This window comes from Mobula birostris, chromosome 4 (genome assembly GCF_030028105.1).
Source record: "Mobula birostris isolate sMobBir1 chromosome 4, sMobBir1.hap1, whole genome shotgun sequence".
NCBI lineage: Eukaryota > Metazoa > Chordata > Chondrichthyes > Myliobatiformes > Myliobatidae > Mobula > Mobula birostris.
In genome coordinates this window covers 65,108,751-65,134,901 of record NC_092373.1, presented here as the reverse complement: position 1 = coordinate 65,134,901, position 26,151 = coordinate 65,108,751, and the positions used below count along the sequence as shown (strand labels likewise).

Below are 26,151 nucleotides of genomic sequence, written 5' to 3'. Positions count from 1 at the left end.
TTCATTAGGGCATATCCTTGCGTTATGCAATATAGCAAATATTAATTTCAACAGCAATCAGTCTTCAGATCTGAATGTGAGTCACAGATAGTGTTTAAAATGCAGCTCAGAACATTGTTCTTCCTGGAGCTGCAGACTGGGATTGAGTGCAAACCAGGAAACTCCCATTCATCTGTGATGTCTGCATATGCATGAATGCTGCTAAAGAGACAGACTCGATTAACACTCATTTTGGGTGTGTTGGTGTGAAGACCTGGAGATGTTTGAAATTATGTGCAACTCAAAGGGAGCATAATGAATACATTGTAACTATAGAAATTGTCCTGTTGTTTCCTTTGTTCTTTAACATATAAAATGTTAGAATCAGAATCAGGTTTAAGATCACCAGCATATGTCGTGAAATCTGTTAACTTTATGGCAGCAGTACAATTTAATTCATGAGAAATAAATATAGAGAAATTGAATTACACTAAATAATATATAACATTAAAGTAAATAGTGCAACAAAAAACAAATGTAAAAGTAATGGGGTAGGGTTCATGGGTCCAATGTCCATTTAGAAATTGGATGGCAGAGGGGAAGAAGCTGTTCCTGAATCAACAAATGTGTGCCTTCAGGCTTCTGTACCTCCTTCCTGACAGAAACAATGAGAAAACATGTCCTGGGTGCTGAGGATCCTTAATGATGGACATGGTGGTCTTCCTAAACCACCACACCTTGAAAATGTCTTGGATACTATGGAGGATAGTACTGTTACATCATCAGCAACAATGAATATAGAATTGAGTCAGGTTTTATAAACAAACATTTATTAAACTCTGCTCAACAATAGCGAAAAGTATTCAAATGACTAACTTAACTGGAAGTTAACTGCGATACGCTAACTCTGGAACAGTTCTTAAAGTGGTAAATTTCAAAGTCCAAGTGACTTACACAGTCAATAAGGAGAGACTTCTCTGGAAACGGATTTCTTCGAAGGTGTGACGTTACTGCTGATCCCATCCAAAGGATTCACGACAAAGGAAATAAAGTGGCTTAAAGGAACTGACCTTTTTCCTGGATGGTGAACACCGCACAAACCTTCCTGATCTTGCAGGGGCTATCTCAGATGCAGGCCATTATTCCTGAATGAAGATTCAATAAGGTCGATCCTTTATGAAACCACCGAACGACACCAACTTTACTCAATCCTTCAGGTTCCCATACTTTGGTAAGGTCTTCACTCTCCAATACTAGACTGTACAGGTAAATCTAAAGTACCCGAAACAAAACTGGCAGCGATTGGCGAAACTGCCGGCACAACGATTTTACCTTACAATAGAAATTAAAACTCCACTTTAAAACAAAACTGCGTCATGAGACGAATACGCAGCATACCAGAGTATCTGACGAATTAAACAATGAACTAAACTGCGTAACAACAGGGGCTTCCCGTTATATACCTGTAGGGAACATGTCATCACGTGATCTCACACTGGCGGGAAAATTACATCACCCCACCATCACAAGACCATTACATCATGCTCACAAGATACTCAATTACATCATAGTCATAAGACAGTCACAAGATACCCACGAGGTATGTAACAGTACCCATGATGGAGCTAATTTTACAAGTTCCTGCAACTTACTTCAATCTTGTGCAGTAGCCTACCACCCCCCACCCACCTCCTACCAGACAGTGATTCAGCCAGACAGAATGCTTTCCATGATATATTTATAGAAGTTTGGGTGTTCTAGATGACAAATCAAATCTCCTCAAACTCCTAATGAAATAACTGCTGGCTTGCCTTCTTTACAGCTGCATCAGTACTTTGTGTCCAAGTTAGGTCCTCAGAGATAATGACTCCCAGAAACTTGAAATTGCTCACTCTCTTCACTTCTGATCCCTCTGGAGGACTGGTTTGTGTGCCCTTGTCTTACCCATTCTGAAATCCACAATCAGCTCTATGGTCCTACTGACATTGAATGTAGTGTGATGTAATATTAGGTCAGGAGACTTCTTCTTCCAAGAGTGTCTCTAGTATGATGCCTGCTTGTCTGAAATAAAGACTTCGATATCACCAGCTTCACGTCATTTCGTTCACAGTCACAATACTGACATACTAGTGTGAGAGTTACCAGCAATTCTCTCATTCCTAAGTGCAATCACTGTATTTCTGCCCTTGCTTCATAATCAGATTTATCATCACCGATATAGTGCCTTGTAAATGTATTCAGCCACCAATCCTTTTTTTAACATAAATAAATATTAAAACCATGAATTTTAATCAATTTAACCGAGAATTTTCATGTGTGAATCACGTTTGTTTTTTCCTCAGAGCCCCAAAACAGGGAAAATTGTAAAGCATGAAAAACTAAAAATTCAACGTGTCAGCATTTCAAAAGGATTCCTCCCCCTTTTGCTCAGTACTTAGGTGGAAGAGTATGCCTAATGATCAATTCTTATTGGTGCACAAATACATCAGTGCTGTTTCAATTCTGCTCACCAGACCTGGAATATATAGCAGTTAAGTGCTGTCCTTTTCACCTGCCATGGGAGATTTTCAGGATCATTTTGGTAGCGTTATACATTCCACCTCAGGCCAATGACAATCAGGTTTCAGCTGATTTGAGCAACGGGATTAACGTGCACAAAGCAACGGATCATAACGCCTTCACCATCGATTTGGGGGATTTTAACCAGGCCAGTCTGAAAAAAATCACTAAGCAATTACCATCAACAAGTCACTTGCAATACCAGAGGAAACAACACACTAGACCACTATTACACTACCATCAAGAATGCCTACTGTGCTATTTCATGACCTCACTTCGGGAAGTCTGATCACCTGGCTGCACTTCTATTCCCTGAATATAGGCAGAGACTGAAGACTGCAGCACCAGTAATGAGGACCAAGAAGGTATGGACAAGGGAAGCACAGGAGCACTTACAGGACTGCTTTGAATCGGTGGACTGGACTGGACTGGACTGTACTCAGGGATTCATCTTCAAAGCTGGATGAGTATGCTGCAGTTGTTACCAGCTTCTTTAAAACCTGTGTGGATGAGTGTGTGCCTAGATAAAATCTTACTGTACATTCCCAAACCAAAAGCCGTGGATGAACCAGGAGGTACGTCGCTTGCTGAAAGCTACTGTAGATCTGTGGCATTCAAGTCTGGCGACCCAGGCCTGTATCAGAAAACAAGGTATGATTTGTGGAGGGTTAATTCAAAAAATAAAGAGACAATTTCAAACGAGGTTGCAGGCGACAATGGATGTACAACTCTGGCAGATTAATGAATAATCTATGCAAAACAAATATACGATAGTTCTGTTTACCTTCAACTAAATGAGAAAGAGTTTCTCAGGAGTTACGACCAGCACTGTATGTTGTGTAATTGTCAGTAAACATCACTGCTTCTCAACTTCTGGTGGAAGGAATGTCTTTGAAGAAGCAGCTGAAGGTAGTTGGACACTCCCGGAGGAATTCCTGTACTGATGTTTCTGGAGCGAGGGTGCCTGATCTCACAACCATGTCCCAGATTCATAAAATTGAACAACATGCAAACAAGCTCTTTGGCCCAACTGATCCATGAGGACCAAGATACCTGTCTCAGTTAGTCCCATTAGCCAGCATTTGGACAATATCCCTCTAAACCAGGGATTCCCAACCTTTACGTTGTCTGCTGAAGGCTAGATCTGTGGCATTCAAGTCTGGCAACCCAGGCCTGTACCAAAAAACCAGGGATGATTAGCAGAGCGCAAACACCTTATATTCTGTCTGGGTAGCCTTCAACCTGATGGCATGAACATTGACTTTTCAAACTTCCGCTAATGCCCCACCTCCCCCTCGTACCCCATCCGTTATTTATTTATATACATTCTTTCTCCCTCTCTCCTTTTTCTCCCTCTGTCCCTCTCACTATACCCCTTGCCCATCCTCTGGGCTTCCCCCCTCCCCCTTTCTTTCTCCTTAGGCCTCCTGTCCCATGATCCCCTCATATCCCTTTTAACAATCACCTGTCCAGCTCTTGGCTCCATCTCTCCCCCTCCTGTCTTCTCCTATCATTTTGGATCTCTCCCTCCCCCTCCCACTTTCAAATCTCTTACAAGCTCTTGTTTCAGTTAGTCCTGACGAAGGGTCTCGGGCCGAAACGTTGACTGTACCTCTTCCTAGAGATGCTGCCTGGCCTGCTGCGTTCACCAGCAACTTTGATGTGTGTTGCTTATGGTTAGCAGAGGGCTATTTGAAGGGCAAAGTGAGAATTTTGAACAAGGTTGAAAGCGACATCAGATGCACAACAACTCTGGCAAGGTTTATAAGACATTACTTCTTATGAAGCGAAACCCAATAGCATGAATGGCAGACACGAGGAAATCTGCAGATGCTGGAAATTCAAGCCACACACATCAAAGTTGCTGGTGAGCGCAGCAGGCCAGGCAGCATCTCTAGGAAGAGGAATGGTAGCGATGTTTCACTACCACATGAACTCAACACCTTCTATGCCCGCTTTGAAAGGGAGAGTATAACTTCAACTGTGAAGATCCCTGCTGCACCTGATGACCCTGTGATCTCTGTCTCAGAGGCTGCTGGGAGTATTCAAAGACATTTTCAACCTCTCACTACTATGGGCGGAAGTTCCCACTTGCTTCAAAAAGGCAACAGTTATACCAGTGCCTAAGAAGAATAATGGGAGTTGCCTTTATGACTATCACCCGGTAGCACTCACATCGACAGTGATGAAATGCTTTGAGAGGCTGGTCATGACTAGACTGAACTCCTGCCTCAGCGAGGACCTGGACCCATTGCAATTTGTCTGTTGCCACAATAGGTCACGGCAGATGCAATCTCAATGGCTCTCCACACGGCTTTAAACCAACTGGACAACACAAACACCTAAGTCAGGATGCTGTTCATTGACTATAGCTCAGCATTTAATACCATCATTCCCACGATCCTGATTGAGAAGCTGCAGAACCTGGGCCTCTGCTCCTCCCTCTGCAATTGGATCCTCGATGTTCTAACCAGAAGACCATAATCTGTGGGGACTGGCAATAACGTCTCTTCCTCGCTGACGATCAACACTGATGCACCTCAGGCGTGTGTGTTTAGCCCACTGCTCTATTCTGTCTATACCCATGACTGTGTGGCTAGGCATAACTCAAGTACCATCTATAAATTTGCTGATGATACAACCATTGTTAGTAGAATCTCAGGTGATGACGAGAGGGTGTGCAGGAGTGAGATATGCCAACTGGTGGAGTGGTGTCGCAGTAACAATCTTGCACTCAATGTCAGTAAGATGAAAGAGTTGATTGTGAACTTCAGGAAGGAGAAGATGAAGGAACACATACCAATCCTCACAGAAGGATCAGAAGTGGAGAGAGTGAGCAGTTTCAAGTTCCTGGGTGTCAAGATCTCTGAGGACCTAACCTGGTCCCAATATATAAATGCAGTTATAAAGAACACGAGACAGCAACTATACTTCATTTGGAGTTTGAAGAGATTTGGTAAGTCAAGAAATACACTCAAAAACTTCTATAGATGTACCGTGGAGGGCTACTGCACAGGACCGAAAGAAGCTGCAGAGGGTTATAAATTTAGTCAGCTCCATCTTGGGTACTGGCCTACAAAGTACCCAGGGCATCTTCAAGGAGTGGTGTCTCAGAAAGGCAGCGTCCATTATTAAGGATCTCCAGCATCTAGGGCATGCCCTTTTCTCACTGTTAACATCAGGTAGGAGGTACAGAAGCCTGAAGGCACACACTCAGCGATTCAGGAACAGCTTCTTCCCCTCTGCCATCTGATTCCTAAATGGACATTGAACCCTTGGACACTACCTTACTTTTTTAATATAGATTATTTCTGTTTTTGCATGATTTTTAATCCATTCAATATACGTATACTGTAATTGATTTACTTACTATTCTTTTTATTTTTTTCTACTTCTGTATTATGTATGGCATTGAACTGCTGCTGCTAAGTTAACAAATTTCACGATACATGCTGGTGATAATAAACGTTATTCTGATTTTGAACCGCCTCTCTCAGCTATTAGAGTCTTTTTGGATAAGTCTTTATCAGCTTTGCACAACATGATGAAACAAGATTTGCCCATTCCTCCTTGTAAAATTGCTCAAGCTGTGCCAGGTTAGTTGGGAGCAGAGGTGGACAGCAATCATGTGTTGAGTTCAGGGCTCTGCCACTCAAGGACATCAATTTTCTTCATTTGAAGCTATTGGCAGTGTGTTGGGGTCATTGTCCTGCTGAAAGATGAACTTCTTCTTCAGTTCAAGCTTCCTGGTAGAGGCTAGCAGGTTTTTATCCAGGATCTCTCTGTATTTAACAGTCTTCATTTTCCCATAAATCCTGAGATTTCCAGACCCTGCTGCTGAAAAGCATCCCCATACCATGATGCTAGCTCCACCATACTTCACAGCAGCAATAGTGTTACCTGGCTGATGCGCAGTATTAGATTTATACCACACATTCCACTTGAGGCCAAAAGGTTCAACTTTAGTCTCATCCAACCACCAAACCTTCTTCCACATGCTTACACTATCTTCTAAGTGTTGCTTTGTAAAGTCTTTGCAGGCAAGGATATGCTTTTTTTTTAATATAAAAAGCCTGGGCTTCTTCCTTGCCACTCTTCCATAATTTCCCTTTCAGTGCAAAGCCATAGAGATCATGAAGCCATGGACTTCATCTCCAGTTACAACATTGACTTCTGCAGCTCCCTCAGAGTGACAGCTGGCATCACAGTAGCTGTCACAAGTGTCATACTTCTCTGGCAACTAAAGTTTAGAGGCAATGTGGTTCTGATTTCATATCTTTCCACTTTTTCCCCCTCGATGGACTGCACTCAGCTCTGAGATATGTTCAGGGCCTTTGAGATGGTCTAGTACCCTTCCCCAGATTTGTGCTTCTCTATTATCATTTCCCTGACTTGTCTTGAATGCTCTTTTGTCTCCATTTTGTTCTGACCTGTTGAAAATCTACCATACTGTTGGATCTGACAGAGAGAGGGGGCATTTATTTTTAGGAATTCATTGGAAAAAAAGATGATTCTCCAGTTTTCTACATCAACGGATTAGATGAGTTGGTAAGGTAAATACTGTGTATTGCACCCGAGCGAAGTTAACCCAGCAATTACAAAGGGGAATGGCTACTTTTTCAGCCTCAATTTTGGTGTTTTTTTTTTAAATTTTAGTAAACCTGACAGATTTGGGAATTTCAGTTTGAGATGAGCAATGTTTTGTAGATTAGCTCAAAACTCCTAGTTCAATATTTTAAATTTAGAAAATGAGATGGTAAAATGTGAAAATAATTGTGGTGGATGAACACTTTTTCAAAGCATTGCATATGTTGTAAAATTTGTTGTTTTGTGGCAGCAGTACAGTGCAGAAAGAGAGCAAGAGAGTGAGACAGCTGAGCAAAAATCTGATCACTCAGAAACCAGGTACATTTGCAGCGCGTGTCCCATGTCAGAACTGTGCTGGGATCCTGCACTATGATTAACCTGTGTTACATCCTGACCAGCATCAGGCTCCACTCTGCATATTATAAACTGGCTTCTCTTTATGGACCTTCAGCAAACTAACATCCTGGCAGGAAGTCAGCACTAACATCTCCCAAAGAATAACACTCTCATTGAAAAGGTGGTCACAAATGCAGTCCAACAAGTCTGTAACCTGGTTTGGTATCAGATATCCTTCTTAAGAGAAAGGCCTTGGTCAAGAATTCATCAACAAGAGGACTTTCCATATTTCCACTCCCACTAAAGACAAAAGTCTTATTCTTCAAATCACAGTGCTTCTAACATGCAATCAAAACCTTCCCTTCTGATTATGGTATTCTCAGATGATGTCTGACAGTCTTCCATCAGACTCAAGTTGCAGCACATTATTTTTATCAGGCCATTAAAATCTGTTCTGATACCATATGGCTGAAGTGTTTAATAAACTATGCACTGAATACAATTAAAAATAAATATAAATGGAATATGCTTGGATTCTGTAAAAATGATAATGCATTTACATAATGAAATACAAGTAATGAACAAAAGATATAGCAATGTAGAACTGAAATATTTTCTAGACCTTTCCATAATGGTGTTTCATCATACATACAGCCCAGTACAGGTCTTTAGCCCACAATAATCTACAATACATTTGATCTACTCAAAATTAATCTAAACCTTTCCTCCTACGTAGCCTTCCATTTTCTCTATCATCCACTTGCCCATCTAAGAGTCTCCTAAAAATGTCCTTAATATATCTAACCACCACCACCACTGGCAGGGTATTCTACACACCCATCACACTGTGTAAATAAACTTACCTTTGATATCGTCCCTGCATTTTCCTCCAATCACCTTAAAATTATTCTCCCTGGTATTAGCCATTTTTGCCCTTGGAAAAAGTTTCTAGCCGGCAATTCTGTCTATGCTTCTTATCAATGTTGGACACCTTTATCAAGTTACCTCATATCCTTTGAGAATCTTAAAAAAATTATTGGATAATGGGATAGGTAAAGACTGAAAAAAGTACTGAAATCTTGGCATTATCTTCATTTTTATACAGTTTACCCTGGCCATCAGTGTGATCCACCTTTATCCACCTACGTGATCATTGGAATAAAGAAATGCAAAGTTGTATACCCCTTGAGAAGATTAGTTATACCCTTAGGAATGGATACACTATGTTCATTGAGATTTGGCAACCATATTTGGATTACCTAAACACCCAGATTGTTTAATTTATTTATTTTAATTTTTTTAAATTACTATATCCCTTATTATAAACTAGTTTCTTTAATTTGTATTTTAAACTGACTCTGAGAGCTGGATGCCTACTCTTCTTTTTTTTCCTCTTTTCTTTTTTCTTCTCTCCTTTCTTTCCTCTGTCTTTTATGTTTTTTTTCTCTCAGACTTAAAGTATTTGAATTAATTTTTTTCCAATATGTATTAATTGTTGTGTGAATTGAGTCCTTATATTTCTTCTTTAAAATTAAATAAAATATATTTTTTAAGAAGTTACCTCATATCCTCCTTCACTGCAGAGAGAAAAAAAACCCAGCTCACTCAACCTATCCTCATGAGACATGCTCCTTAATCCAGGCAACATCCTCATAAATGTCCTGTGCATCCTCTCTAAAGCTTCCACATTCTTCTTATAATGAGTTGACCAGAACTAAACACAATATTCCAAGGCCAACACATCATATGCCTTCTTAAGACTACCAGCAGCAACTCTGAGGGATCTGGACTTGGACCCCAATATTTCTCTGTCCCTCCACACTTCCAAATGTCCTGCCATTAACCCCATATCTTGCCTTAAAATTCGACCTTCAAAAATGAATCATTTCACACTTTTCCAGATGGAACTCCATCGCACTTCTCAGTGCTGCTCTGCATATTGTCAGTATCCTGTTGCAACTACAACAACCCAGTGCACTATCCATAACATCGCCATCCTATGTGTCAACTGTAAACATAGTAATGCAGCCTTCTACTTCCTCATCCAAGTCATTTATAAAAATAGCAAACAGCAGGGTCTCAGAACAGACTGGTCACTGACCTCCAGACAGAAAGTGCTCCATCTAAAACCAATAATGATTTCCAATAATAAATGTTGAATTTCATTGTTTCACAACTAGAGACTTCGCATTCCTACCTCTCTGATGTATATTCTATGTAATACAACCTCTGGTAGATCACAGCGGCTTCTACGGGGCCATCAAAAGATGTTATTGTCCTTTTTAAACATTTTTTTTACAATCACAAGACCCTGTCAAACATTAAGAACCTGAAGTACTGCAGGTCTACCTCATCAGCAAATTGCTGACTAGCGGAGGAAGTGAAGGAGCTGGACTTGGTGTGAATCACGCTGCTGTTTACATCAGAGAGGTATCGGAGGAGTTAGTACGTGAAGGTGGCGTGCACTCTAACAGCAAGTGATCACCTTAGTTGCTTTTCTTGTGATCGCAAGGCTCTGCTGGATATCGTTAATGTGGAATGCTGCAAGTCCAAGTCACTGATTTATTGGCGGACCGGCGGTGGAGCTGCATGACCTCAGTTGCTGCAAGGACGAGGCTTCAAGCCGCAGTGTCGCCTGTTCACAGCCAGCCAGGACAGAGGCATTGGAATCATTGTGCTCCACTGCAGGCAGCGTGGCATGGCACCCAAGCTGCAGCCAGTGCTGCCATCTCGTGTTCACTTAGCAAACCACAAGCTGTATTGCATTCGACTGCAGACTCCCACAACATCCATGCACTCAGGATCTTGGATTATAATTTTTTGTGTGACTGTATTTTACGGATATCTAATATGTGCTTGCTAGTTTATATGTGCCTTGTGCTGTGTGTGATTGCTGGTACTGTGCTTTGCACCTTGGCCCCAGAGTAATGCCTTTTCATTTGGCTGAATCCATGGGTATTCATGTGTGGTTGAATGACAATTAAACTTGACTTGAAGAGGAGAATTTTTCTAACAGGTATTGACAGATAACTTACTCAAATATTATCAGGCAAAAATGAGTGCAACACTCTTTTGGTTCTCAATGCTTGTATTACCATCGGAGACAAAGGTGACATGGCAAACAGAATAGCAAAAGGCAGTGTTTGAACATGGCAATGAGCTTTTGTGCAATCAACAGCTCATTTTCCATTTTCCACCTCTGCTAATCCTCATTTCCTTTGAGACTATAAATATCGTGTGGCAATTAATATCCAAGGACTGAAGGGGCATGACTCTCACAACTCTAACAATATTAATTGAACTTTTTAAAAAGGCAGAAAGCAGGTAGACCAGATCCACTTCCTAAAGAGATTGGAAACAATGCTAAAGCAGGAGGGGACTATATAAAACTCAGCCAAGTCACTTCCTGACAGTTCTAATGTAAATTATATTGATGATTTACCAGAGAAGCACAAAAGAATTCTAGACATAAAATCTGGAGACAGACCTATGGTGCTAACACAGCCTGGTTGGACTGAACAGCTGCTCTTTATGTTGGATATTCAGTGTGACGCAGCATTTGTAGAAGATAGGGTAGATTTTTCTAACAAAACAAAGTTGGCTGTAAAATTTCAGTTGGTCAGGCAGCATTTGTGGAGACAGAAAAGCCAAGTTAAATTTTACAGGATGGTTACATACATCAGATACCAAGGGTGTAAAGCAGGGGTCTCCAACCTTTCCTGCACCGCAGACCAGTTTAATATTGAGAATATTCTTGCGGACCGGCCGACCCGGTGGGTGGGGGAGGTAGGGTTGCCAACGGACAAGCGTAGCAGTCAAATACGTTGTGTTTACCCCGAGAAAGACTACCATGACCATGAAGCCCTGCGCGGGCACCTGTGTGTGCATGCACGTACGTGCCAATTTTTTTCTACAAATTGTTTTTGGTGATTCTGTTCAGTGAAACTACACTGTACATTCATTATTTCTACTTTATATAGGCTGTGTGTTTATCATATCATTCCTGCTTTTACTATATGCTAGTGTTATTTCAGGTTTTATGTGTTATTTGATATGATTTGGTAGGTTAGTTTTTTGGGTCTGGGAATGCTCAAACATTTTTCCCATATAAATTAATGGTAATTGCTTCTTCACTTTACGCCATTTCGGCATGAAAGGTTTCATAGGAACGCTCTACCTTAGCGGGGGAAATACGGGACAAGGGTGGTCCGGTATGGGACAAACCAATTTAGCCCAATATACAGGATGGCCCAACTAATACAGGACAGTTGGCAACCCTGGGGGGGGGGGGGGGGGGGGGGGAGGGTGTTAACCATGCCTGGAATATAGGTAATGTCAACTATAAGTCACTTATAAGTGGCTAATACACTCAATATCGTTTCTAAAAGTGTTTACCTAATGAATTTAACATTAAACACACGGCGCATATTTTCCTCACATGAATATAGTGATAAGTCAATTATAAGTCACTTATAAGTCAATAGCATCATAACATGTTAAGTAATGTTTGGATATTAAACACACAGCGCATATTTTCCTCGTACGAACATATAAAATCATTGCAACACACCAATATCGCTGAATCAGTGGGAACCCTGGGATTGTTTCCCTTCATCAAGGGGTGATGGGAGACAGCGATACTCAAAGGGGGTTCCTTATGTCCAGTCTATTCCACAATTTAATTTTCACTGCATTCACTGCAGAAAATCCCGCTTCATAGAGATATGTTGGAAATGGAAGCAATGTTTTCAGTGCTTTTGTGGCTATCTCAGGATATTTAGCCTTGACTTTGATCCAGAATGCTGGCAGAGATGTTATGTACCTCTTCCTAGAGATGCTGCCTGGCCTGCTGCGTTCACCAGCAACTTCGATGTGTGTTGCTTGAATTTCAAGCATCTGCAGAATTCCTTGTGTTTATGTCAAACATACTCTTCAGCCCACCATCATTTGCAAGCTCGAGAAGTTGATCTTCTTCCCGTGCTGACATGGATGACGTGTACGTAATGACCGCGTGTGCCTTCAAGTTCAACAGTGGGCGTGACAGGGAATGAGGAAAGGTGCAGTTGACTCATATCGTTTCATATCGACAAATCGTATCGTTTCCTCGCGGCCCGGTAGCACATGCTTTACGGCCCGGTGGTTGGGGACCACTGGTGTAAAGTGGCTAGACAGAAAACGAGAAGAAGCTGTTCTTTGAGCTTTAAGGGGGGATTTCACTGAAATGGTTAAATGGCCACAAGAGGTCAGAGGAGGAGCTGATTCCCTCCATTGGCCGTAGTCAATCATGGACATCTTGTCCCAGCTGCAAACGTGATATGCAAGCCAGGGCAATACAATATGATGAGCAAGCTGTCGCCCATGCAGCAGGCTCACCCTCTCCATGCAGCTGATGAATCCAAAGGAACGGCTGCGACCGATACAGTTTGGCACCAGCTGCGTCCCAGGAATGGCCAGTCAGCATTGACTTAATGACCCAAAGCCTTCCCCATCAGCGGGTACAGCCGCAAGGCAGTGGAGGTTTGAGATCAGACTTTTCCTTCTCCTAGATGAGCTGCCAACCACAGCTGATGAGCCCCATCTGCCCAAAGCAACTTGTTTTCAGGAGTCAGTAACCCACCTTTGCCCCTTCTCCTGCCAGTAGGAACAGTTCCACCGGGGTTGGTAGTGAAGGCCAAGAGCTGGACATGGTTGCCAGAAGCTATTTGATAGGCACACCACCGGGACCATTTAATAGGTAGGGCAGGAAGTGGGGTGAGGAATTAAAGTAACAGTCAACTGGAGTAAGCTACGGTTCAATTAATTCTGGATTAACTGAATAAGAGAAGATGAAAGAGTGACATTAAACCATAAATCCTGGTAACACAGAGCAATAGAGGAGTGACATAGAATAAGAGTTTCGTATATTGTATGAAAATTTAAATTAATATAAACTGATGTGGAATGGAGGTTCTAAACTAAAAATGACTGCTAGTAAATTAAAATGCAAGTATTCCTCTTCATGGACGAAACGAATATCTAACGAGGATGTCATGAACAGAGCAATCACAAAAAAAGAAATAATGTATGAGATCATGAAAAGGCAACGTAACTTCATTGGACATGTGGTTATAAAAGAGCAGTTAGAATGCACGGTAATTATGGGAAAGATTGAAGGGAAGAAAACAAGAGGAAGACAAAGACAAATGATGATGGAGACAGCAGCCAGAGAACTGGAAAAAAATACCAATGAACTGATCCACTTGACCCGAAACAGGAGTGTGTGGGCCATGGCAGTCAAAGCTCAAACTGGGCATGGCACCTGATGGTGATGATGATTATGGCTGAATATTTTAAAAAATCAAACATGGTAAGTTTCAGGGGACAGAGACAGCAGATGTCAGCTATTGAGCAAGCCTCTGCTTTTAAAGTGTTAGGCTGTTGCTGACTATAATACTCCAGAATCTAAACCTACAATAAAAGTTCAATCAATAATTTAAATTCCATTTAGAAGTAAAAATGTTGCAGAAAGTATGCACTAATAAAGAAGATAATTCAAACCTTTTATAAATAACTTTGAGATCCCGCCATTCCACAAAGCTACACATTTTGCCTTGTCGACTTAGCACAATTTGAACAAGTTCCCTTGTAATCTTTTTCTTCTCCTTATCAACCATTACAGTGTACCACTTCTGGAGTCTCAATTTGCCTTGACGGCTAAAAAGCAGCATAAAGCGCATCTGTGAAGAGAAAGAGTCATCTTTAAGAATTCAGTGCAGCTTCTCTGTATGCTTCCTTACCCTTTCTTACTGGTAGTAGTGGCATTGGATCACCTGACAATTAATGTGTTACAAAAGAGCATGCTGAGTAGCCCAGTATGACATTAGAAATGATTACTGGGTACACACTAAAATAAATAAGCAAAAATGATACTTTGCAAATATTGGAAAACGAAAACAGAAAGCAACAGGAACAGGCACAAAACCATTGAAGTTAGAACTGGTCCTGTGATCTGATGTGTTAATTGACCTCAAGAGATTGAAGAATAGAATCCAGATGTTTAGATAATATCTACACAGGCATCAAGTTTGAAATGAAGCCTCTGAAACATGCATTGCTTAAGTTAGGAATTAGCCAATACCATGTGTCATACTCACCTCAAAATCAGAAAGTTGTTAGTTCACCTCTTCAGTTTGAAGACCTGAACAATAAAGTCCACACTATTTAAGGTGCAGACTTTCAGCAGAAATGCCACACCTCAGGTGGTTATTTTCACAGGTGTGTACAAAAGATCCCCCAGCTAATTGGATGAAGAGATAGGGAAGAATAGATACCCTAACATCAAGACATCTTTTAATTCAGGAGTAATGGTGAAGGTTATGGGCTTAAATGCATGTTGGCCTTTAATAAATCAGAAAATGAATCTATTCAAATTAGAGAACAAAACTCTTCAGTTGGTAACTTGCCTTGGGACAAAAATCAGCAATGCTCTGCTAATAATAAGAACCAACAGGGTTTAATAGAATAAGTACAACAAAACACTTAATTTCAAAAATAAGTTAATTCTTAAGCAATATGGGGAGCACTGATATATAATAGATAAAATGAACAAATCCCTTAAACAAATGGCAAATATCATGGGAGATAATTGATGGGGGGTTTAGAGGGGGGATGAGGCAATTTGTTTATCACTTGGAGCATTATTAAGTTCTTAAGCACTCTGACATATCATTCAGAAATACTCTGTATATTTAGAAATGACCTAGATATGCATTTAAATTGCCTTTTGTCACCACATCCTGGACCAAGAGCTAGAAAGTTAGATTAGACTGTATAGTTCTTTTTCGGGCCAGCACAGATAAGATGACCTGAATGAACACTACTCATTTTGTAACTTCTTTATGAATATAAATAGTATTAGTTTCTGGATATAATAAGTATTTTTACATAGTAAAGATCATTTGAAGTACAGAAAATCAGTTCGGGCTACTGAAATATTTTACAAGTTGGGATTTTGCACTAAATTTCTCTACTACATTATATTGGATACTTACTACATTTGAGCAATTTAGTTCTGCAAATGCACATATTTATTAATTTCACAAACATTTAAGTATCTTATACCTATTGCTAAAATGCTCAGTTTCTTCCCAGGTGCTGCCCTGCCCTGTATTAATTGCTTTAGAAAGTTGTGCAATATGGGATTATAAAATTTACTTACCAGGGATTTGGAAATACACACTTCTATAGCTCAGACACAGAAGGGGAGAAAGAAAAGGATCAACAAGTAAAATGGGGGGCAAGAGAGAAAGCTGAAAAGTCACCCCTCCAGGTGTGGTAAATAAGTTCAGACTAAATTAGTTTTGTTTTTTTTTTAAAGAGATGTTTCTAAAACCAACATGAAATTGCAGTATATCTACCATTCTTATTGTAGATTAGAGATAACTACAGCTTTGCAATTCAGGAGACAGCGTCTGCTTTCTCATAAATCTTCAAGGTAAAATCTCCTCCCTATCAGCAACACCACCTTCAGAATCGAAGCACAAATTATGTCATTTGATTTCTGGTACTGAGGATTTTAAAAATATATTCTATTTACTTTCATATTTACTCTTCTCATATTCCATTCCTTTCCCTTCTATTGCTTTCTTTATGAAGCACAATTTATTTTGCAGGTGTTGGTGACAATTTCAATGTCTGGAGTGAAATAATTAACTCCATTGAGAATAATGACTGATTACTGCTCACCACTCAATAACAACACAGGTTATAGTTACGATTGAATTAGAAATATTTTGCAGAAATTCTTTCTCACCACCCAAGAGTTTCATAAAATCACAAACAACTAAATTTTACAGTCCCTTCAATTCAACTTACCAGTAAACCCATCAGAATACCAAAACCCAAGGAGAATATAAATTGCAAGAAAGCTTTTTGAATGCACAATACTTTGCAGTAATTCCAAGATAAATAATTTTCATTTATAAATAAGGAATTTTCATTTTGTCCCAGTCTTTAATATCTCTAAATTAGAACAACATGCACTCTTCAGAACAACTTTTATTGAATTACTCTAAAGTTGTCAATGAATGAAGTTCTTCTTTTATCTATCCGTTGAAGATGAGAATTTTCACTGATATAATTCAAAGCCCAGTACTGCAGTGATTGGAGCTCTAACCAAAAGATGAGTCTCCTGGTAAACAAACCTGTTGATTCTATTTCAGTAATATCTACATGTTTTTTTGATCTGTTTGGTCCATGTTCTCAATGACCTAGCCCCTACAGTGCTCTGTGGTAATGATTTGAAAAAATTCACCATTTTATGTGAAGTAGGGAAGAATTTTCTTTTCGCATTTGCACCCTGAATTGCCTACTCCTTATTTTGAGACAGTGACCATTAGTTCAAAACATATCGATCAGGGAAACCTCTACTCTGTATCTACCATATTGCATTTCACTAGACCAGTTGACTTGATTTATTCTCACATGACAAACTTGGGAATCAATCAGGTGAAACCTCACTGCATACCCTCATTGCAAGTATATCCTTTGTTTTTCTTTCCACTGAAGGAGTACAGCCAAGGTTCAACTTATCCAGGCCTTGCCTTTGTAGTGTATTTTAAGAAGAAATTAACAGGAAAGGCATTCACAAATTCCCAACTCTAGGACATTGACAGCTGAAGGATCTACTGCCAGTGGTGGAGCAATTGCAATGGGGAACAATTAAGCTAGAGCTTATGCAGCACAACACAATCAGAGAAAAGTAAAACTAGATGAGGTTACAGAACCTGAGGAGAACCCATGGAGAAATTTGAAATGTAGGGTGAGTGTAGTGAAGTTTTTAACCAAGCATCCATGTACATCAGAAACAGACACTAGTGAAAATGATAAGAGCTAGTGACTAGGGGACCAAGAATATGGCTGAGGATGGTGAGAAATTATGAATTTGTGGATGGATGGAGAGGAATAAGAGCTAGGGCAGTTTGACAAATCCCACACAGCTGGATAATGGCAGAGAGGCTTTGGAGAAGATGATGTGGTCAGCTCTGTCAAAGGCTGTAGAGAAATCCAGAAGGAGCATTTGCTGAGGAATTAGATTACATGTATTAAGGTAGAGGTTGCCCAGAGTAAAACATGGTACCCATCATTTCAGGGTGATATCAGGGTTGCACTATTCATTTTAATGCATCTAAAATTTCTCTGGCACCAGGCACGCACCTCATAGCATCAGTTATCATGCAATAGACAATAGGTGCAGGAGTAGGCCATTCAGCCCTTCGAGCCAGCACCACCATTCACTGTGATCATGGCTGATCATCCACAATCAGTACCTGTTTCATACGTTTTAACCTGTGGTGACATTAACCCATGTTCAAAATTCCAGCTAATGACCAGCATGCAACAGCTGCAGTAGAACCACTGCATGCTAAGTTCTATTTTACGCAACATTTAAAAGGCAAGTTCTGCTGATGACAAGAGACCTGACTGGAAAGCCTTGGAACTAACTATGAGACATGCTTCCCAAATCTAACACTTCTGTTCAGCACTTAACTGCTGATTTCTTTCTTAGGTGCTGATGCCACTAGCAGCACTCCACAACTGGAGTCTTAGGGTTGGGCAAGCCTGGCCACTTAGGGATCTTGTGGCAGGAGCAAACATGATCATCTGCATGGAACCAATTCCTAGAGGGTCTTCTGAAACACTGTGTTTAGCCTGAACCTACCTGAGGTGTATTGCACTCACTGCTTTATGTTTTCAAATTCTGTAATCACAGAGAACAAGTTCTGGCCTGGACCACTTCTTCCGTTGATGTTGGTCTCTGAATCATTCTTGTTGGCCTTGGTATATCTGAGAGGTTAACTGAGGCTCTTGACTCAAGAGGGAAGATGTTATCCATTTTCAGTTTCAGTAAAGAAAAAGTGGCATATCAAGCATTGGGATTTGCCAGTTTTACTGGTTTCCCAAGAATGTACCCCTAAAAGCACCCTTGAATAACATAAATCCTTGAAGAATTTCAGTCCTCCATATATCCAGCACATTGTAGGTCGTGAAGAGACTTCCTTTCCTTTCTGGCAGCTCACACAAATGCTTCAAGTTGCCAGAGTCCAAATTGCAGGATACTTGTAGATGTCAGCACTGAGAGATGGATCTGAGGAACAAGGGGTACCTTTACTTGTGTGGGTTAATCAACTAAAATCACTCTAGATGCAGTTCGATCGTTGAGGCGAACTGCATGCTTGCACGCCATACAAAGCAAAGCGAACAGCCTGTTCCCTGGGAGTTATGGAGGGTTCTGGAGCTCGAGGGACCATAAAGCCAGACGAGCATGAACAAAATGAGCAGAAAGTTGATATCCCTGACCAGCACCACCAGCCTTCCTTCTAAAGAGTCTACAACATCATCGTCCCCATTGCAAACTGTGTGACACTTGTAATGATCAGCTAGAAAAATATTAAAAACATACTTAAACTCTGCTCACACTTGCCTTGTAGATCTCTCCTCAATGTTAGTTCTGTCAATGAATTCCTTATCTAGCCACTTAAACGCCCTACTTCAATATATGTACATCTCCTGATGAGTAGCACCTCACAACATAGCTGATCTTAGCACAAAATGGACTTCCTTCTGAAAGAGAGAACTTGACCTGTTGTTGAACATCACTGGGGGCTAGTAATTAATGTGGTTTACTCAGCTGAGAGTGACACACATTGCAATATTGTTGGTCATTTTGTCACACAGTGGGCAGGGAACGCATTGAGGAGCTAAAATTTCAAATCAGTGAATTACACACTCCCACAATGTTGAGAAATCTCCCATGGACCTCAAGTGAATTTCATTTTAAGCCACTCTCAATTGGTCGTTTCCAGCTACACAATGGGCAAGCTTACTGTTAGTTTTAGTGTAATGTGTTCTAGTGCCTCTTCAAACTTACATGTGATTAATGTGGTGGCACAGCAGTTATTTTTGACAAATGTTTTCACATCAACTTTTATTACTTTCTGTCTTGCACAGCAAGGGGTTTTAGAAAATGCTAATTTTCACCTTATAAACTTGTTCACATATTTTAGCCTCAATACAAGAATAAGAATCAAGGCTGATCTCAACCTCAGCTCTATTTTTCTACTCTACCTCTCCCCCCATATGTTGATGTACAGAGACCCTATTCATTTGAATAAGGCAGCATCATCAAATGTGAAAATTTGTCTTTTTATTAACTTAGATGCAAGTACATGTTCAGCACAGCATCATGAACCAAAGTGCCTATATTGTACTGTAGGTTTTCTATGTTTCTAATTTATATTGATGCATTTAGTAAACTTGCATCATTTAAATCTATTCTTAAATATACATTTGATATCCATTTCACTTCTGCTTTTAAGATGTCTCGCTGAGAGATATTTTGAGACAGTTACGTGGACATGAGAGCATGGGCTGTCAAAAGGCCATTGCACATCTAGGACTGTGCCTTGCAATCTGTTATCTCAAGTCTAGTTACCAGACCTCACATCTGTTACATCTCTGCACAATTTCTAAATGGTCCCAACTGAGGTGAAATGCACACTTCTGTCAGCTTGATTCTGAGATCAGTTAATTAATTCATATCCCGTACAGACGCTAATTTATTATTTAGAAAGATTCTGGCAAACCAAGCAGAGTTCAATGATTCTCACAAAGTGAAATGAAAATTGAGAAGATCAGACTACAATTCATGAACTAGGCTCTATAAAATCAAGTTTTAATCACAAAAATATTGCAATGGGGACCTTTAATTAATTTCTGGAAATGCTCAGCAGGTCAGTCAACATCTTTTGAGGCAGAAACACAGCTAATGCTCAAGATTGATGACTTTGCAATAGTTCAACACTTCTGATGAAAAGTCTTCGCAAGTTTCTCTCTCTACAGACGTTGCTTGAACTCGTGAACGTTGCTAGCAGTTTCAATTTTAATTTCAGATTTCTAGCATCTGCAGTTACTTTAAAATTTGCCTAATTTTGTTATGAAAATGTTACTAAAACAATGAAATTCAGGAAGCCGAACTATTACAGATTATTATGTGGCAAATATAGCACTATGAAAATTCTGTAGTGTTCCTTTGGTAATCATAAAGGGTTATCAGGATGACTGAACCAGATAAATCGGCTTTCAGGAACCACTTCTTACAATTTTTTTGCCCCAAGGAAGAAATCATTTTTATATAGTTCTTAGTAAAATTATTTCTAGTCATTTTCAGAGAGAATTTTATATTAGTTTGACATGCAAATTAGTTTCAGTTAATGCATAGATACGTACAATTATTTTTCATTAAGAATGTTGGAAAATTTGAATTCTAGAATAAATATCAGAAACAATAAAGGTTCAGGGTTCGTCTTTAACTACTATTTCATAATCCTCCATAATATGCTGCAAAGGATGTTGAGCATCAGATAGGTTGGAGTTTTCTGGCAGTCAGCATATCATGACACATTGCAAAGCAAAACATGCCTTCCAATACAAAAAAATAGATTAAACAAGCTTCAATAGTTCGCATTATCATGAGTTAGGTTCCAACATTGCTGATGGGGGTTTATGCAAGTTGAGAAAGGAGTCGGCAAGGTAGGTATTACTATGACACATCCATGATACATTCAAGAATGACTTTAGTCTTGGCAAACACCTCAATACCTGTAATGACAAAAAGTCAGATTTCATTATCCAGAAAGTATAGGACAACAACCAGAGAGCAAATGACACAGGGAAACTATCAGCAGCTTGTCATTTTATCCAAGAAGTAGAGATCTGATGGCAGAAGAAATGAGGTTACAGGTGTATTGGAGTAATTTAAAACACACACAAGCTTTGAATCTAATTAAATTTGGACAATGTATCTTCATTTCATCCTATTTTTTTAAAAGAATAAAGTTCCCATCCATATTGTGGAAAATGGGGCAAAACTATGGGGCCCGGGGTTGTCATGGATAATAGCGAATCAGAGAGAGATACCATATGAAAACTGGCTGTTGAGTTCACCGAGTCTGTACTGAACATCGATATTAGCACGCCCCTACTAATCCCGTTTTTTATTCCTCCCACATTCTCATCAACTCCTTCAGATTCCACCATTCCAATACACGCCAGTGCCAATTATCGTAACAAGCCACCCATCTTTGGCATGCGGAAGAAACTGGAGCACCCAGGGGTGGCCCACACAGTCAAAAGCAAAGTGTGCAAAATCCAAAAGGACAACACCCGAGATCAGGATTGAATCCACGTCTCTGGTGTCACAAGGCAGCGCTGCCTGTGTTGCCCTGCAATAATCTATGCCCAGCTTCAGAGCCTGCCCAATTCAATCTCATAGACCAATAAAAAGAAAAAGAACCAAAATTCTTCTAAACCACAGTCAAATTTATGAAGGATGTTTTCACCACCTAACTCACTAGATGGTGCAAGACTCTTCTATTCAACAACACACATGACTTCCCCTGGACTCAGATTCTGATTCTGACTAGCTACACACAAGCTATTACTGCATTATGTTATTATGCTGCATCGAGAGAAAAAAATCTGGTGTAGGCAGATATTGCAATAGCCTGCGCGTCATTTCACAATTATCTGTTGGACTTCTAGTTTACTGCATGATAATTAAATACTCAGCACCAAGTTTAAGGTCCAGCAGTAATGGAGTGGATATTTGTTGCTGAAGGACACCTCTAATTCAGTGACTATACAGTATGTACAATTGACAGTGCACCAAATGTAATACAATACAGTTTGTATCTCTAGCACTACTTTGTCTTGTTATAGTTTGTTTTTCTTCCACAGATAGATTTTGTAATTATGTTTGAAAGATTTTTAATTAAAACAAAGTCATATACAAAATATTTTAAAATCATTAATTTATAAATTTTCATAAGCCAGACTGTTCAAGGAGATGAAATAAATCATTTTTATTGAGGATTAGTTAATGAACTAAGGACAAGACTAACCTACCAAAGAGAACTGAGGGATGCCGTGTGTTCTGTCTCACTGAAATGTGACTTGTGCCTGACTCACCTAACTGCAACATTCAACCCGAGGGCTCCTCAATTCACCCAATGGACCATATGGTGTTCTCAGGCAGAGTTAAAGGTGGAGGGGTCAAAATCGGGCAGCATTACTGATGAGCTTAAAACATTCTATGCCATTCACCCCGAAAGACTCTAGTGTCTGGTGCACCCAAATTTACAGTTACCATCACAGGTGCAAGATCAGTCTACCAGAGGGTGAATCCACAGAAAACTTCAGGCCCATATGGTGTCTCTGGCCACAACCTTAGATCCTTTCAGATTCTATTGTATTATCGCTCGACCTTAAACATGGTGCCGAGTACTTAATTATCATGCAGGAAACTGGAAGTCCAACAGATATTCATGAATTAATGTGCAGGCTATTGAATCATGTGCCTGCACAGTATTTTTTCCTTGATGGAAAATAATAGTAATAAATTGTGTGTAGCTATTGATGACTAACATCAGTAGCATTCACCATCTACAGTGAGGAAGCGCTTTGAGAGGTTGGATATGGCTAGAATTAACTCCTGTCTCAGCGAAGACCTGGACCCACCATAATTTGCCTATTGCCACAATAGGTCTACTACAGATGCGATCTCATTGGCTCCTCACACAGCCTTGGATCACCTGGACAATACGAGTACCTGTGTCAGCATGCTGCTTAGTGATTCCAACTCAGCAGTTAGCACCATCATTCCTACAATTCTGATTGTAGTACCTGGGCTGCTGTACCTCCCTCTGCAATTGTGTCCTTGACTTCCTAACCAGAAGACCACAGTGTGTGTGGTTAGAAAATAACATTTCCAGCTTGCTGACAATCAACACCAGCGTACCTCAAGGATGTGTGCTTAGTCTACAGCTCTACTCTCTCTACACCCATGACTGTGTGGCTCGGCACAGCTCAAGTACCATCTACATTTGCTAACAATACAACTATTGTTGGCAGTATTTCAGATGGTGATGAGAGGGCATATAGGAGTGAGATTTACAGCTAGCTGAATGGTGTCATAGTAACAGTCTTGCATTCAACGTCAGTAAGACCAAAGAACTGATCATAGGGTAAGAAAGGGTACACACACTAGTCCTCATAGAGGGATTAGAAGCGGAAAGAGTCAACACCTTTAAATTCCTGAGTGTCAATATCCGAGGTATGAAAAGTAGCAATAGCCCATGCTTGTGTAGCCATGTTGATGTAATAGCTCAGAAAGCTCACCAACACCTCTACTTCCTCAGGAGGTTAAAGAAACTTAGCATGTTCTCCATTGACCTTATCAATTTTTATTAATGCACCATTGAAAGTATTCTGTCTGGATGCATATTGGCTTGCTATGGCAATTCCTCTGACTGCAAGAAACTTTAGAGAATTGGGGACACCTCCCAGTACGTCACAGGAACCAGCCTTCCCTCTAGGACTGTCTATACTTCATGCTGCCTCGGTAAAGCAGTCATCATTATCAAAGACTCCACCCATCTCTGACATTGTCTTCTCTCTGTCATTGGGCAGAAGATACAAAGCCTGAAAACACATTACACCAGGCTCAAGGGCAGCTTCTACCCCACTGTTATCAGACTCTTGAGCAGACTTCTTGTACAACATGATGGACTCTCAGCTTCCCTATCTACTTTCTTATGATTTTGCACTTTATCATTTACCTGCGTAGCACTTCTTCAATAGCTTTACACTTTATTCTGCATTGTTATTGCTTCAACTTATTCTACCTCAATGCACTGTGCAATGATCTTTTTTAGATTATGAGAACATGCAGTCCTCTTTTATTGTCATTTAGTAATGCATGCATTAAATGATACAATATTTCCTCTAGATTTGATCTGTAAGGACAGTATGCAAGACAAGCTTTTCACTGTATCTCAGTACAAAAGATATAGGAGCAGAATTAGGCTACTTGGCCCATCAAGTCTACTCTGCCATTTCATCACAGCTGGTCCAATTTTCCTCTCAGCCCCAATCTCCTGCCTTTTCCCTGTACCCCTACAGGCCCTGATCAATCTAAAATCTATCAATCTCTGCCTTAAACATACATGAAGACTTGGCCTCCACAGCTGCCTGTGGCTAAGAATTCCACAGATTCACCACACTCTGGCTAAAGAAATTCTTTCTCATCTCCATTATAAAAGGACATCTTTCTTTTCTGAGGCTGCGTTCTCTGGTCTTAGACTCTCCCACCAAAGGGAACATACTCTCCACATCCACTCTATCAAGGCCCTTCACCATTTGATAGGTTTCAATAAGGTTACCCCTCATGCTTCTGAAATCCAGTGAATACATGCCCAGAGCAATGAGACGCTCTTCATAGGACAAGTCATTCAATCCTGGAATCATTTTTGCGAACCTCCTTTGAACACTCTCTAGTTTCAGCACATCCTTTCTAAAACAAGAGGCTCAAAACTGCTCACAACATTCAAAGAGAGGCCTCACCAATGTTTTATAAAGTCTCAACATTACATCCTTGCTTTTATATTCTAGTACTGTACTCTTTAATAACCGAGAACTAATTTTCTTTTGCATGTACTCAATGCGCACAATGATGGTTTACAGAAGGAGAGGGGTAGTTGTTCGACAGTCCAGTCAATGATTCACTATCTGGGAAAGTGCCTGGCACGGCGGTTATTTGCCTCCACAAAACAGAATTCACGTACACAGATAAAAGAGGACACAGGGCAGTGTTATATTAAGCAGAGATCTGCAAGGCAAAACAGCAGGTTTTGCCAAAACCTGGAGGCCAAAAGTTCACCAGGTTAATTTCTTTAAGAAGCAGTCTTTTTAAAAGTCTTCTACAAGGACTGGACATACAAGAGACAATTTAATATTTACTACAACACACATCAAAGTTGCTGGTGAATGCAGCAGGCCAGGCAGCATCTCTAGGAAGAGGTACAGTCGACGTTTCAGGCCGAAACCCTTCGTCAGGACTAACTGAAGGAAGAGATAGTAAGAGATTTAAAAGTGGGAGGGGGAAGGGCGATACAAAATGATAGGAGAAGACAGGAGGGGGAGGGATGGAGCCAAGAGCTGGACAGGTGATTGGCAAAGGGGATATGAGAGGATCATGGGACAGGAGGTCCCGGGAGAAAGACGGGGGGCGGGGGGGGGGACCCAGAGGATGAGCAAGGGGTATAGTCAGAGGGACAGAGGAAGAAAAAGATGAGTGAGAGAAAGAATGTGTGTGTAAAAATAAATAACAGATGGGGTACGAGGGGGAGGTGGGGCATTAGCGGAAGTTAGAGAAGTCAATGTTCATGCCATCAGGTTGGAGGCTACCCAGACAGAATATAAGGTGTCGTTCCTCCAACCTGAGTGTGGCTTCATCTTTACAGTAGAGTTGTTTGCGTTTTAATATTTACTACTTCTCCCACCCATCTTTTCAAGGAGAGATGCAAAGTGAAGAGGAAATACAAGGATGCTGACATCTCTAATTGTTTCAAAGTGTTTCAAACCCAGTGAGATTGTTACTGTTGGAATGTAGCAAGTAGAGCCTGCTTGGAATGTTAAACTTTATCTTTGATCTCAGGTTACCATATGTAACCAATTGAATACAAAAGTATTTTCAAATGTATGCTGGCCTGCACAGATCAAACGAGTTTCTACAGTACAATTAAACAACATGGGTTAAAATACAAGGCATTGAGACCATATACAGGAGTTGATTACACCATGTAACTTCATTGA

At 40.4% G+C, this 26,151-nt stretch overlaps 1 protein-coding gene across 3 annotated transcripts in view; it reads right to left on the bottom strand.

Moving 5' to 3' along the window:
- ap1s3a (adaptor related protein complex 1 subunit sigma 3a) overlaps positions 1-26,151 on the bottom strand; it is a 50,527-nt gene that overhangs the window by 16,644 nt on the left and 7,732 nt on the right. For 2 of the 3 annotated variants that reach the window (XM_072254608.1, XM_072254606.1), the window contains exon 2: positions 13,999-14,177. In XM_072254608.1, coding sequence (XP_072110709.1) covers positions 13,999-14,177 — 179 coding nt within the window. Of the gene's footprint in view, positions 1-13,998; positions 14,178-15,857; positions 15,965-26,151 lie in introns of all 3 variants that reach the window. The other variant, XM_072254607.1, reaches the window with a different exon arrangement.